The sequence below is a fragment of the Doryrhamphus excisus genome, linkage group LG4 (genome assembly GCF_037039965.1).
Source record: "Doryrhamphus excisus strain RoL-2023G ecotype Guam linkage group LG4, RoL_Dexc_Guam_v1.1, whole genome shotgun sequence".
NCBI classification, from domain to species: Eukaryota; Metazoa; Chordata; class Actinopteri; order Syngnathiformes; family Syngnathidae; genus Doryrhamphus; species Doryrhamphus excisus.
Window position 1 is genome coordinate 19,810,661 of NC_136360.1, and position 15,850 is coordinate 19,826,510.

At 39.9% G+C, this 15,850-nt stretch overlaps 1 protein-coding gene across 1 annotated transcript in view; it reads right to left on the reverse strand.

Annotated features, from left to right (window-relative positions):
* Nucleotides 1-5,462: 5,462 nt before the first annotated feature.
* Nucleotides 5,463-15,850, reverse strand: part of prdm5 (PR domain containing 5) — a 46,805-nt gene continuing 36,417 nt past the window's right edge. The window contains exons 14-16 of the mRNA XM_058073727.2: nucleotides 9,861-9,946; nucleotides 7,820-7,924; nucleotides 5,463-6,480 (exon numbers count right to left, since the gene is read on the reverse strand). Of these exons, the coding sequence (XP_057929710.2) occupies nucleotides 6,316-6,480; nucleotides 7,820-7,924; nucleotides 9,861-9,946 (356 nt within the window). The 3' untranslated portion in view covers nucleotides 5,463-6,315. The remainder of the gene's footprint in view (nucleotides 6,481-7,819; nucleotides 7,925-9,860; nucleotides 9,947-15,850) is intronic.

The following is a 15,850-nucleotide window of genomic DNA, read 5'->3' on the forward strand; positions in this document are numbered from 1 at the left end:
TTGAACTGCCAGCTAAATTGGACTTCCAGCTGCTATTGACGGGCTGTCAATGTGATGACCGTGGCCGAAGTCCAGTGTTTTGCTAGCTTTAGCCATTTAGCATGGAACTACCACAATGATGCACATTAGCACTCAAAGTCATCAAATCTTACCTTTATGCATTCCCACATAGTATCAGCATTCAGGAGCAAGTATGAGGTGAAAGAAAAGGGGGGAAAATACACCCAAATACACCCATACAGCCCTCTTTGCATCGGAGAACGGTAGGATGGTGCGTTCAATGACCGTCGAAAAAGTAGGGCAAATTGTATTATACATTCAAAAACTGTGGAAATAGTATTATATTAAATTAGAGTATTATATTTAAATAATATTTATTTTAATATAATGATTAATTTCTATGTATTTTAATGTGTTTTAAAAGAGAAATGAAATACATTTTGTATTTGCATTTTGTGGGCAAGTTTAAGAGCTAACATGCTAATAATAAAGAAAAATAGTCATACAGAAATATGCTTGCTGACTGTATTGTTTTAAATAATGCCCGTTATATCTCTTTGCATGAAATTTGATGTAATTATCGTTGTAGTTGCACATCGAATGCGATCAAATATTTTAACTGATTGACAGCCCTACTAATGTTATTACATTTACCCAACCTAATTTTCACCCAAAAATCAACTTTATTTTGTTTTGTTTATTTCTCTTAATATTACAAATTTAAAAAATAACTTAAAAATAACTGGAACTTTACACTACTAAAATGGCATTAATTTTCCTCATAATATGATTTATTTATATATGATTATAACTTTTTTCTCTGAATATTTTGACTTTCTTCTCATACTCAGAATACGTAAATGCCAATGACAAATTGTTAACTAGCTCAGATTAACTAGTTTTCTCTCCCCCACAGAAAAGGGAAATAAATATGTGTTCATAATTGTGGATGAAACACAACACATTTTTTTCATTACTATTTCAACTTTCTGACACTAATATATTATATTTATTATTTTTTCCACATAATGGTTTTTATCTCATAATAAATTGTAATCTCTTATATAGTTAAATCGTGTAAAATTGCATTTTTTTCACTTAATGTTTCTTTGTCTCCATTCCTGCTGTGTTTTTTTTAATTATGACTTTACGCCCATAATATTTACACTGTTGTAACATAATATTTATACTTTTGTAACATTATACCTTAATCCACAACCTAATTCCCCACAAATTACAACCATATTTTACATTTTATTTGTTTTTCATAATATTCCAATTAAAAAAAAATCTTTCTTCAATATTTCAACTTTACTATACTCAAAAAAAGATGTTACCATTCTTCATAATATTACACAGATTACACCTTTGTTTTCTTTTTTACAACTGTTTTATTCCATTTTTGCTGTGGTTTTTGTTAGCGGGCCAATAAAAAATAGTTGGGAGTGGCCAATGAAGGTAACATGCATGTTTTTGGAATGGGGGAGGAAAGCGGAGTACCTGGAGAAAACCCACACATGCACGGGGAGAACATTAGAGCTCCACACAGAGATGCCCAAGCGGGGAATGGAACCTAGGTTTTTCTGATCTCCTGACTGTGTGGCCAACATGCTAACCATTTGGTCACCATGCAGCAAAAACCAAAATTGTAAGAAATGAACAATAAAAAAGATTTCTCCTCTACACAATGACAACTTCTGTTGTTCTGTGTCCCACAGACGCAGTAAAAACGACTCAAAGGATGGTGTGGGCGAGCTGTCGTGGAAGCAACAAGCGAAGAGAGAGCTAATCCTCGGAACCACACGCTGCATTATTTATTGACTTCTACTGACTAACTCCACATTCTCACAGAGCTAAATGCAGACCCAAAGCATCAGAGGCACCTTAGCGTGCGAGCCAATGAAAGGCTTTAATTAGTTGTCACCAGGAATAGAAGGCGCATCAACAACCGGGACTCAAACACTTTTGATCACGTTTGGCAAACATGACATTAGACGAGATGAAATGATGAGACACATCAAAGACGTGACAAAGTGCAAACATGCTAAACTCAAGTGAAACAACAACAAACAGCTATCAACTAGAAAATTCCAATGCGCATTTGAAACAGGTCTGCTATCTGCTACTAAGCTCTGGTGCTGCGTTTCAGATTAAATGGAAATGCTAACAATTCTAATAGATAGCAGGCTAACAGCCAGCATGCTAGCAACTTGTGCAGAAACCTTGTGTTAACATGGGAACATACAATAACTTAGTTGCTAAAATGCTAAATGTCAATGTGGTATGCAAATACTAACACCAGAACCTCAAGGTGGGTGCTATGCACATATTGTGCTAACTGCTACTTAATTTAATTTTGAAAGAATTCCAGCAATATTAAAATGATAACAATGCTAACAGCTAACATGCTAACCTCTACCATGCTAGCATTGTAGTGACTCATCAATCTATCCAACGGAGCAAAGTTAAACTTGCTTCAATAGACACGTGCTAAAGCAACCTAGCGAGTGTTGCTACATATATAAAGCGATAACTGTGGTAACTGCTGTAATTTAGAGAAAATCACAACAATATGCTAACACCTAGCATTGGATATATATATATATATATATATATATATATATTGCTCTACCTGTACAAAGTCTGTACAAAGTCAAAGTTGCTTTACTAGACAGTTGTGAAAGTACTAAATGCCATGGTGATATGCAAAATGCTAATGCTGGCACCTTAAACATGGGTATAAGTACATATAAATTGCTAACTAGTACCTAATTTAATTGTGACAGAATCCCAACAGTATGTAATACGAACAATGCTAACAACTAACATACAAACCTCTACCATGCCAGCATCTATCTCGCTATCAAAGTTGCGGTAATTAACAGTTGCTAAAGTTCTAAATGTCAATGTGATATGTGGAATTTAAAAATGTGAATGCAAGCACCTAGTAAGATGGGGACAATGTACACAAAGTGCTAACTCCCACCTAATTGAATTATGAGAGAATCCCAACAATATGTAAATGCTAAAAGCTAACATCCTAGCATTTAACATGCCAACCGTGTATGTGTGTATCAGTGTATCGCTGTGTAGGCCGTACAACGCCTTGGAGTAATGTGCAAATGTATTCGTTTTTACTTGAAAAATGTATTGAAATCATACAAAAAACATTTATTACAAGAAAAATATTTATTTCACGTTATCATCAGCATTAGAGGCGGGCTCATAAAGAAATAGAAAGTCAAAAAGCCTTCCTTGCTGAGATACAGCACCTTCAACAAACACGTCCAACATGAAGACGCTTTATTGCCCTGCAGTACCGCTTTCTACCTCAAGGGGCAACAGTGAGGCCTGGAACAATAGCCTTCACGCTTCATGGAAATTCATCTCATTCCCACGATACCTTTATATAATAACGCAATCCCTCATTTCTACTAAAGATAAATAACAATAGTTGTACAAAACAATACAGGTAGAATACTCTAATTTGATATATAAAGTACTGAGCAAAACCAGGCAGTTTATTTTATTTGACTATTTAAACTTTCTTCTTAAATACCGTAATTGGAAACTGTAACTTTATTCATTTGTTTGTTTTGTTTATTGTATTGCGACTTTTCAAAAATAGCGTCTTTGGTTAAAATTTCAACATTATGCCTGTAAAACGACATCATTTTTCCTTATAATATTATGACATTATTCTCTTAAATATACTGATTTTTCCTGTTATAACTTTTGCTCTTATATATCTAATATTGACTTTTTCCCTAGGCAAATTTTTTAACCCTCCAAAAATTGCAACTGTATTTGCAGTTTTTCATCATAACTTTTTATACATTTTCATTACAGTGAAGAAAATAAGTATTTGAACACCCTGCTATTTTGCTATTTCTCCCACTTAGAAATCATGGAGGGGTCTGAAATTTTCATCGTAGGTGCATGTCCACTGTGAGAGAGATAAACTAAAAAGAAAAATCCAGAAATCACAATGCATGATTTTTTAACAATTTATTTGTGTGATACAGCTGCAAATAAGTATTTGAACACCTGTGTATCATCTAGAATTCTGACCCTGAAAGACCTGTTAGTCTGCCCATTAGAAGTCCACCTGCACTCCATGTATCATCCTGAATCAGATGCACCTGTTTGAGGTCGTTAGCTGCATAAAGACACCTGTCCACCCCATACAATCAGTAAGACTTTAACTTGTAACATGGCGAAGACCAAAGAGCTGTCCAAAGACACCAGAGACAAAATTGTACACCTCCACAAGGCTGGAAAGGGCTACGGAGCAATTACCAAGCAGCTTGGTGAAAAAAGGTCCACTGTTGGAGCTATCATTAGAAAATGGAAGAAGCTAAACATGACGGTCAATCTCAATCGGAGTGGAGCCCCATGCAAGATATCACCTCGTGGGGTCTCAATGATTCTAAGAAAGGTGAGGAATCAGCCCAGAACTACACGACAGGACTTGGTCAATGACCTGAAAAGAGCTGGGACCACCGTTTCCAAGGTTACTGTAGGTAATACACTAAGACGTCATGATGTGAAATCATGCATGGCACGAAAGGTTCCCCTGCTTAAACCAGCACATGTCAAGGCCCGTCTTAAGTTTGCATATGACCATTTGGATGATACAGAGGAGTCATGGGAGAAAGTTTTATGGTCAGATGAGACCAAAATAGAACTTTTTGGTCATAATTCCAATAAGCGTGTTTGGAGGAAGAAGAATGAAGAGTACAATCCGAAGAACACCATCCCTACTGTGAAGCATGGGGGTGGTAGCATCATGCTTTGGGGGTGTTTTTCTGCACATGGGACAGGACGAGTGCACTGCATTAAAGAGAGGATGACTGGGGCCGTGTATTGTGAGATTTTGGGGAACAACCTCCTTCCCTCTGTCAGAGCATTGAAGATGGGTCGTGGCTGGGTCTTCCAACACGACAACGACCCGAAGCACACAGCCAGGAAAACCAAGGAGTGGCTCCGTAAGAAGCATATCAAGGTTCTAGCATGGCCCAGCCAGTCTCCAGACCTGAACCCAATCGAAAATCTTTGGAGGGAGCTCAAACTCCGTGTTTCTCAGCGACAGCCCAGAAACCTGACTGATCTAGAGAAGATCTGTGTGGAGGAGTGGGCCAAGATCCCTCCTGCAGTGTGTGCAAACCTGGTGAAAAACTACAGGAAACGTTTGACCTCTGTAATAGCAAACAAAGGCTACTGTACCAAATATTAACATTCATTTTCTCAGGTGTTCAAATACTTATTAGCAGCTGTATCACACAAATAAATTGTTAAAAAATCATGCATTGTGATTTCTGGATTTTTCTTTTTAGTTTATCTCTCTCACAGTGGACATGCACCTACGATGAAAATTTCAGACCCCTCCATGATTTCTAAGTGGGAGAAATAGCAAAATAGCAGGGTGTTCAAATACTTATTTTCTTCACTGTATATTTTTTCAACAAAAAAGTGCTGTTTAACATTTCCACATATGACAATTTGCCGATACTTACTTACAAGTTTATTCTCAGAAAATGGTGACTTTTTTCCTCTATAGAATATATTATTATTTGTTATTGTCACTGTATTCTTTTAAAATTGACAGCTGCTTCTTTTTTTCCATTCATGTATTTTTCATAATATTGTGACATTATCCTCTGAAACACAGATATTTCTGGTTAGATTCTCTTCATATTTTGACTTTTTCCCTCACTTAAGTCCCCCAAAATTGCGAGTCTATTATTTTAGTATTAAGTTTAGTATTTAGTATTTCCGCATAATATAACCAGTTTATTAATGGAAAATTACAACTTTTTTAAAAAAAACAACTTTTCAAAAATAAAGCCATTCTTTGAGATTTTAACATTATGCCACTAAAATGATGTCATTTCTCTTCATATTATGACACTAAACATGTAAAATTACTTTTTCTGGTTAGTTTTGACAGATTTTGACATTGTTCTTGTGAAATGATGGCCGATTTTGCTTTTGTTTTGTGTTTTTGTAGTTTTCTTGTTTTCCTGTTCTCGTTTCTTGTCATCAAAGCACCTTCGACCTCCACCAAGCAGGAAGTGGTAGCAGGAAGTAGATGTATGGTAACCATGGCTGTTTGTACAGTACTGTATATACATATATACAGTGTATACAGGTAAATACATACACATGTATGTATTGCATGTATACAGACAATATTGCATATTGGACAAGGTCAGACACTTATGCTTGACGGAGCATCAACGTGAGAGCAGCGATCTGGTCAAACATCTCCATGTGTGAGCGACCAGGACTAACGTGGATGTGTCCAAGGAGCTCCTAACTCTCGGTTTCGCCGTGGACGTTCTCCATGTGCACTTTGAGGTAGTCGTTCCTGGTGAACTTCTTGTGGCACAGCTGGCACTCCGCCATGGGCCGGTTTGGGTTGTGTGTCAGCTTGTGTCGACTCAGCATCTTCTTCAGGCTGAAGGACAGGTCGCACACCTGCCAGAGACGGGAGGGACAAGATGATCGAGACATCTTACCCCGACATCTTTTGCTAGTTTAGGGATGCAGATCTGGACATCTCCACAAACAAGTCTCCTCCTGTCATGCTAATCCATAATTATCCTCTGCAAGCTAACGTCTGTACGCTGGAGCACCTGCTAAACAGCAAATGTCAGATTATTCCAAAAGCTAACTCTGACCTTCAAAGCACCTTGAGGTGTCCATTAGGGATGGAAATGTAATTGTGGTTCCATACTTTTTACAGTGGCGTACCCCTTCAGACATTTGACCTGAAGTCATCCTTCTGTATCCTTCACTTTTTTTCAACAGCAGCGCCAACATTTACAATCTCCGCTCTCCTTGGGATGGCTGTGTCTTCCAGCACAAGACGTGTGCTTCAGTCCTCAGGTAAAAATGCTGACGGCAAACGAGCAACTTGTTGAGACTTTGTAGCAAAATGGAGAGCTAGCTATCTACTCTTCCGTCTGTGAATGATGCTGAGGCGAGCTTTGTTTTCTTGTGTTATAATGCACAGAAAAGGGAAGGAAATAATATATGTGGTCATGTTTCACATAAGGATTTTGAATGATGGGCAAAATTCCCCAAAAAGTACAGTTCCCCTTTAAGCAAGTGTGCAGCTATGGATGCTCATCTTGTTACGTTTGTAGCTTCCCTCTTGCTCCATTGTTCACACTCAGGAGCAGCGGTTAGCTTGGAGCACCCCTTTGCTAACCAAGCAACCAGAGATCCCCGCAGAGATAAGAAGGAGGAGAGGCTGCATGGTGGGAGTGAACAGCGAAAAAGACAGTATAAAGGTTGCTGGATAAAGACAGTATCAACCATTTTACCATCAAATTATTGTGGAAATAAAGTCAGAATTTAAAGTTAAAATGTTCAGAAAATGACAAAATTTGAGGAAAAAAGGAAGATTGATGTTGATACTAAAAATAATGTCAAAAAACATCTTAGCACATCTACATGTGTTGCTTGACAAAGAGGAAAAGTTGCATCGTTTCATTTTTCACTAAGTGACTGGACAAAGTTTGGACCCCCTGGCATAGAAAAATGTAACTTTTTAAAATAGCACACAACGTAAACATGATGAAGTCAATGTTTACTGGAGATCAGCACAAATGTGACCTGCGAGATCACTATCTGCATCAACACTGGATCCACCCCACATCTGGACTCAGTCCAGACACACACACACACACACAAACAGGATGTCATGGTCAGGTTTTCCTTATGTGGAAGCCGACATGTCCTCCCAAAGAAAAGCATGAGTGTGATGGATGGAACCTCCAAGGAGATGTGCTGTATTATGGTGTGTACTCACGTCACACTGGAAAGGCTTCTCTCCTGTGTGAGTCCTCATGTGTTCATCCAGTCCTCGCTTCTGACTGAAGGCCTTGTTACACTCGCTGCATTTATAAGGCTTCTCCTGCAACACGCACACATTGCCAAGGATACCCTTTACTTTTTCATTGTGTTGGAACTCTAATATAATATAATACATCTCTCTCACTTGCTTGCTCCACCACCGCCTTCCTCAGGCTTCGCTACACGTCTTAAAATGAAGCTTGGAACTCTGCCAACTGGAGAGGTGGGGGCTATGTTGTTTTTGTTCAGCGCATATGCTAACCTAGCATCATGCTATAGTACAATGTTAGCACCATAACGTCACGTAGCTATGCGGGTATCAATAAAGTTCATTGACTTCATTGGTGTGGCGGATTTGTAGTCCTGACACAGGAGTACATATCCCAAAATGTAGTCTGAATTCCAAATGACGTGGCCTCAGCTGTATTTGACATTAAATGTTCCAGCCGTGTTTATTTACAAGCTAGCAACTTTTCACATCTTTTGTGTGACTTATTTTAACAATACAATAGCGTGCTCAGGCCATCATATTTAAGTCATGAATCTAAAATCTAAAATAAGTATATAATGACTAAAACCACTTTTTCATGCTTCCAACACTCTTGTGTATATAAACATGTGTTTAAAATATACAACATCATTGGACCTGAAAAGGAGACACACACACGGCGTGCGGAGGATGTTGGACTCCACACAAGAAGTGTTTTGAACGTCTATCAATATGGCGACACGCCTCTTCCTGTCAGTCAAAGCTGCTGGCCGACGCCCTGATTGGCGCTCCTGTAAAGCGTGGCAAAATGCCGAAGAGATAGCGGGAGAGCGAGACACAGCGATAGTTAAGGCTTTGGCCGTGAGGAGCCCCGTTGCCATGGGAACCCAGTCAATGCAGGAAGTAAAGGGGCCTGGGAAAGCACTATCATGTGGGCAGGGCACAAAGTGACACAGGATACAAAAGGTGTGTGTGTTTGTGTGTCCAGCATTCAGTGATGACTTTACCGCAGGAAGGAATTTCTTTTCCATAAAGGGGGGGGGGGGGGGGGGGGCAGAAGGTCAAAGGAGAAAGGCCAGAAAGCACATGGCCGCGTTCAGGGAGCACGCGGCGTACCCATAATGCACCGCCTCTGCCATGACCCCGCTAACATCCAACATCTGTACCTGCTGACCTTCTCTCCTCAGCAGCTGTTCAGCCTTTCACCTTTGACCCCCACCCCTTCTCAGCAGCAGCGAACACGCCCACTTCCTGGTGTGTCACCGCAATACTGCCGCGCATTTGTAAACAGCATGCAAACAGGAAGTCTACTTTCTAAACATCGACACTGACGTTAATATTCAAACACTAAAAACACATTAAACAGAAATAATAATTAAAATCATACTTATACAATTAAGAAACTAATGAAATAAAAAGGTTATAATTATAAAATAAAAAATGACTAAAAAGAAAATATTGTATTTCTAAACATGTCAACTGTTTCAACTGGTCTGAACATTTCCGTGTTGATCTTGCTGCCCTCTTTGTCAACAATCTCCTCTTCAATGAAGGTAAAAGGAACCTTAAAGGGGACCTTGAGTTGTTGACTCCTATAGAGCAGCTACACACAATAACCGTCACAGAAAACCTTTCGGATTTTCCAGAATCTGCACCTATTCCAGCTGGATTTCCTTTGATTGTGCTTCCTGCCAGAACGGTGTGTTTAAATTTATTTCACCCACGGCCCACCTCCGGACTTGCCCACTCGCTGTGATTGGTCACACAACCCAAAGCGCTTCCTATAGCATATCAGGAAGTCCGTGCCTCTGTGACATCACAAGGGAACAGTTTTATCACGCCTTTTGAAATCAAGCGTTTTGAGCCATCCCAAACTTCTTTTAGGGGTCAGGGAAAAACGTGTTTTGTGTTACCATTTTTCAGATTTGGCATAACTGTAACTGTAAAAGGATCATTGGTACCAACACGTCCAGAATGGTGTGGTGGACATCAAAGGAGAAGAACGTACTCGAGTGTGCGTGCGGATATGCATCTTCAGGCCGTCGTTCTTGCTGAAGGCTTTGTCACAGTAAGGACACTGGTAGGGACGCTCGCCTGCAACACAAAAGCAAAATTCAGTCCAGTAGACATTTGGCATGACTTATTGAATTCACTATTCCTTTAGCACACCTGTTTGCTTTAATATTATTCTTATTGTTATTGTTTTCCTTCTAATATGATGGTTTTTGTAGCGTCTCCAGGGGATATAAAAATGACAAGGTTGTCAATCAGCAATCGCTGTATTGAACAAAACAGGTTACTGTGGGATGCAAACACGCCAAAAGAATATGAGCAAATGTAAGTAGAAAATCTCTGTCGACATAGTTGTCTCCACACATGCAGCGCAGCACTCACACACACACAAGCGTTAAACCCGATGTGTTCACTGCTTCCTAGACTGACGGACAAGACATAAGCACATGACATCATTCTCATAGTCATTGTTGTTGATTGGAGCCACCAGTTTGTGATGGCTGACTGTTCCGTGTGATCCTGAACACATCAGGCGGAGTGTGACTTTCTTCTAGCTACGTATGTTTTGCTGACACTCTTCTGGCTATGTTTGATGATCTTCTAGCTCGTTCACTGATACACTTTTGGGTGCATTTGCTGATACTTTTCTATGGACATTTGCCAATACTCTTGAGGCAATGTTTGATGATATTCCTCTAGCTTCATTCACTGATACTCTGTTGGCTACATTTTTCTGATACTCTTCTAGATATGTGCACTGATACTTTCCTAGCTATGTCTGCTGATGCGCTTCTGGGTATATTTTGCTGATTATCTTCAAGCTATTTTTGCTGATATTCTTGTAGCTATGTTTGCAGATATTCCTCTAGTTATATTTGCTGATACTCTTCTACCTACTGTATGTTCGCTGATACTCTTGGCTACATTTGCTGATACTTTTCTAGCTATATTTGCTAATACTCTTTTGGTTATGTTTGCGAATACCCTATTGTTCACTGATACTTTTTGGGGTACATGTTGCTGATACTCTTCAAACTATGATAGCTGATACTCGTTTGGTTATATTGGCGGATACTCTTCTAGCGACGTTTGACAATTCTCTTTTGGCTATATTTGCTGATATTCTTCTAGCTACAGTGCATCCGGAAAGTATTCACAGCGCTTCACTTTTTCTACATTTTGTCATGTTACAGCCTCATTCCAAACTGTATTAAATTAATCTCTTACCTCAAAATTCTACACAAAATCCTCCATTATGACAATGTGAAAAAAGGTTTTTTTGACATGTTTTGAATTTATTAAAAATAGAAAACTCTGTCAGAGCTCCAGCGTTCCTCTGTGGAGAGAGGAGAGCCTTCCAGAAGGACAACCATCTCTGCAGCAATCCACCAATCAGGCCTGAATGGTAGAGTGGCCAGACGAAAGCCATCAGACCAGAGAATTTTGTTTCTCATGGTCTGAGAGTCATTCAGGTGCTTTTTGGCAAATTCCAGACGGGCTGCCATGTTCCTTTTACTAAGGAGTGGCTTTCGTCTGGCCACTCTACCATACAGGCCTGATTGGTGGATTGCTGCAGAGATGGTTGTCCTTCTGGAAGGCTCTCCTCTCTCCACAGAGGAACGCTGGAGCTCTCACAGAGGCCACTGTGCTCATTGGGACCTTCAAAGCAGCAGAAATGTTTCTGTATCCTTCCCCAGATTTGTGCCTCAAGACAATCCTGTCTCGCAGGTCTACAGACAGTTCTTTTGACTTCATGCTTGGTGTTTGTGCTCTGACATGCACAGTCAACTGTGGGACCTTATATAGACAGTTATTATATTTCCAAATCATGTCCAATCAACTGAATTTACTGCAGGTGGACTCCAATTAAGCTGTAGAAAGATCTCAAGGATGATCAGTGGAAAAAAGATGCACCTGAGCTCAATTTTGAGCTTCATGGCAAAGGCTGTGAATACTTATGTAAATGTGATTTTTTTGTTTTCTATTTTTAATAAATTCAAAACATGTCAAAAAAACCTTTTTTCACATTGTCATAATGGAGTATTTTGTGTAGAATTTTGAGGTAAGAGATTAATTTAATTCAGTTTGGAATGAGGCTGTAACATGACAAAATGTAGAAAAAGTGAAGCGCTGTGAATACTTTCCGGATGCACTGTATATTCACTGATACTCTGTTGGTTAATTTTTTCTGTTCCTCTCCTCACTGTGTTTGCTTATATTCTTTTAGCTATGTTCACTGATCCCTTTTTGGCTACATTTGGTGATACCTTTCTAGCTACATTGCTGATACTGCAGTATGTTAGATGATACTCTTTTGGTTATGTTTGCTGATACTTTACTAGCTAGATTTGCCAATACTCTTTTGGCTACGTTTTGCTGATACTCTTGTTGTGTGAGCTGATACTTGTCTGGCTCGTTTGCTGATACTTTTCTAGCTACATTCATTGGTACTCTTTTGGCTACATGTTTAATGATACTTTTTGCAGTGATAATACATTACTTAATACAATGATACATTACTCTTGTGCTCTTGCAATGTTAAATATTAAGTGAGCCATTGTCCACAGATGGCCCTAAGGCCACCCTTTGGGCATCCCTACTTTTGTGGGTCGGGTTAGTTGCGTGGCTTCTATGAGCTTGTTGTTTTTGGATTGTTGCCGTGGGTGAGCAACGGCATTTGAGGGCCTGTGTCACAACAGTCCGTCCTAACAAGCAGTATTTTTTGGAGGTGCGCATCTACAGTATGTGTCTATATATGGTACAGTAAAGTCTTGTTATATCGATATCGGTTATAACAAATTACTACTTATTACGATACTATTTTCATTTCCTGGCAAATTTCTAGTCTTTTATGATATAATTAGTTCCGTTAGTACGATACCCGGTTATTATGATAATCCGGTTACTACGATGCCCTTTTCATCATCCCGCCAGCCAATTTGGTCTGCTTATATCGATACAAAAGCAGCTTAAATCAATCTTTGCTTAAGGATTTCAATACCAAAAAAGAACACGGCGAACGGCTGCTTCCAGTCAACCTTATTTTTCACACTTCCACCACCAGAGCGCAGCACACACACCGATTCCCGCACTTCCTGGTTCACAGGTCATGCTTAACTCGCCCCACATAGCTGGCCAAACACATGCCTGCAACAGAAGAACCAACTGACATAGCATACACACCTATTCCAACAAAGACACAAGCGTACAAATACATGTATTTAATTGTGTTGTATTCAGATATCTTTTTATCGCTTGCAATAATCACTGTTTTTCATATGTACATGCTGGCGTTGGTTCTTCTGTTGCAGGCATGTGTTTGGCCAGCTATGTGAGGCGGGTTGAGCATGACCTGTGAACCAGGAAGTGCGGGAATCGGTGTGTGTGCTGTGCTCTGGTGGTGGAAGTGTGAAAAATAAAGTTGACTAGAAGCAGCCGTTCGCCGTGTTCTTTTTTGGTATTGAAATCCTTAAGCAAAGATTGATTTAAGCTGCTCGACATTGTTCTATAGTATAGAACAATAGTGCATTATTGCCCACTTTTAATGCAGTTCGGCGCAGGATCGGATATATGGATAGTCTGGTTATATCGGTATTTTTTCCGACTCCCGAGAATATCGATATAACGAGACTTTACTGTGTCTATATTGGGGGCTTAAAGCAGATTGTGAGGCACATTAACATGCAACAATTACTGTTGCGTGTGCAGGCACATCGCTGTGTGAAGTCACGTTAGCATTGTCAAAAACTGCCTCATATTTGACAGTAATCATAATTAAGACAAAGCTGGCCCTCCACACAGCTCACGTTATGTTAGTCAGGTGCAAAAACCTTAATCTCACTTTGTCATTTTTTGTAAACAAGGTACTCAAATTATTCGAGGAATGGTTGCACCCCCAGTATGTTCTATATGTGCAGCTTGGTGTCTACATGGGCTAGAAGCGGGCTTAAAGGTGTGTGTATGTGATGTAAGCGCAGCTAATCAGGACCTGTCTGCTGGCACAGCAAGCAGTGGTTTGTGGGCCACATGTACTATCTGCGGCACAGCCAACATTTGTCTTGGCTAAAGAAGTCCTGGCTCGCAGTCGTGACAAGTGCAACTGGCCAAAAGCTTCGGAGAGCACTTCAGAGGCGGCGTGGAACAGTCGGATGAAAGAGACTTGACCCAAACCCCCCACCGCTCCCATGTAAGAAGGCCCACTGATGATGACACAAGAGAAAGTGACGGCCTGTCAGTCCAAAGTCCGGCGCTGACACATGGTTCAGTTTAGCATGTGCTGGTGTGCTGCCACTTGATCGCTGATGTATGGAAGCAACACCAGATCACATTTTTTAGGAGTGCACACTTTATTGCTTTAATATACTTTTAGATTAAGATGTGATCTAACGAATGCCATATTTCTTGGACATCCACACACAAACCTCACTTTTCTTACACCCCCACTTTGCTCTTCCACTAAAATGTTTGCCAAAAACGTTGCAACAAGCTAGTCCCTTTTGTCCTGGACTCTACTGCACCCTTACTTAAACGCAGTCTCCAAACAAAGTTCACACGTTTTTTACTGCGTATGCCTGCTAAATTGAAGGTGAGAAGTCACCAGGATTTACGGGAAGCATCAACAAGTTCCATCCACTAATCATTTACAATCATTTCACACAAGTTTTCTGTATGTAAAACTACAATTATTCATTCATTCATTCATTTTCTACCGCTTATCCTCACGAGGGTCGAGGAGGTGCTGGAGCCTATCCCAGCTGTCTTCGGGCAAGAGGCGGGGTACACCCTGGACTGGTGGCCAGCCAATCCCAGGGCACATATAGACAAACAACCATTCACACTCACATTCATACCTATGGACAATTTGGAGTGGCCAATTAACCTAGCATGTTTTTGGAATGTGGGAGGAAACCGGAGTACCCGGAGAAAATCCATGCATACACGGGAAGAACATGCAAACTCCACACAGAGATGGCCAAGGGTGGAGTCGAACTTGGGTCTCCTCTCTGTGAGGTCTGCATGCTAACCACTCGTCCACCATGCAGCCCAAAACTACAGTTATTAAAAGAAAAATGTCCTTGTTCTTCATACTTTTGGGGATTCATTGGATTTTAATTATTTATTTATAAAGCTGCCCTCTCTTCGCTTTTTTCCACCTGAACGCCCAATCCCCAAGATGTCTTTATACGTCTCAAATGATTTTTTGTGCAAGAGGCAAAAAGAGGTGAGGACGCAAGTGCATAATAGAAGCGATCATGTTTGGTGCAGTTTGAAGTCGGACATACCTTTGCCCACGCAGGTCTAGGAACTCAGTGACATGGTTACGTTACACTTTGTCTGTTCTGCATCATAAGACTCTCCAGCACATAAAGCCCAACATATGTCATTCTTGTTTTTTTATAAGCTTTTCAAAAATAATAATCATTTGTTAACATGTACTCCTACTATATAAAGAGAAAGAATCATTGATGTTCCTGTTCAAAGGTTTAATATTAAATACTGTATGTACATATGCTTGTGAGAAATCCTTGGTAATTAACAAGTAATTCATCAAAAAGTAATAATGTATCATTAAAATAAAAAAATGTTTTATCTAAAAGCTTTGGTGAGTGCCCTCAAAGAATCAGATTCAAACCGAGGAATCGGCATCGGAACTGGAATCGCACCCTACATCTGCTTCATTGGAGACACATTATTTCCAAGAGAAAAATGGCCTGGTTCTTTTTTTGTTTGTCTTTTCATTTAGGAAGAAATTCATCATACATCAAAAAGGATGTAGGCTCGTACTCAAAGGCATAAAAAGTACACCTACTTCATGTTTTTCTGCCAGTCCAATGACAGAATAGAGCGTAGTTTGATCCCAATCTGCTATCATGACAGCAACATAGCTTCTCATCAGCGCGTTTCTGCACAGGAGGGGCTGGGGAGGTTAATTAGCCGGGTTTGCTCGGGGAGTGGAAAGGCAAATATGCTCATTAAAAGCAGATC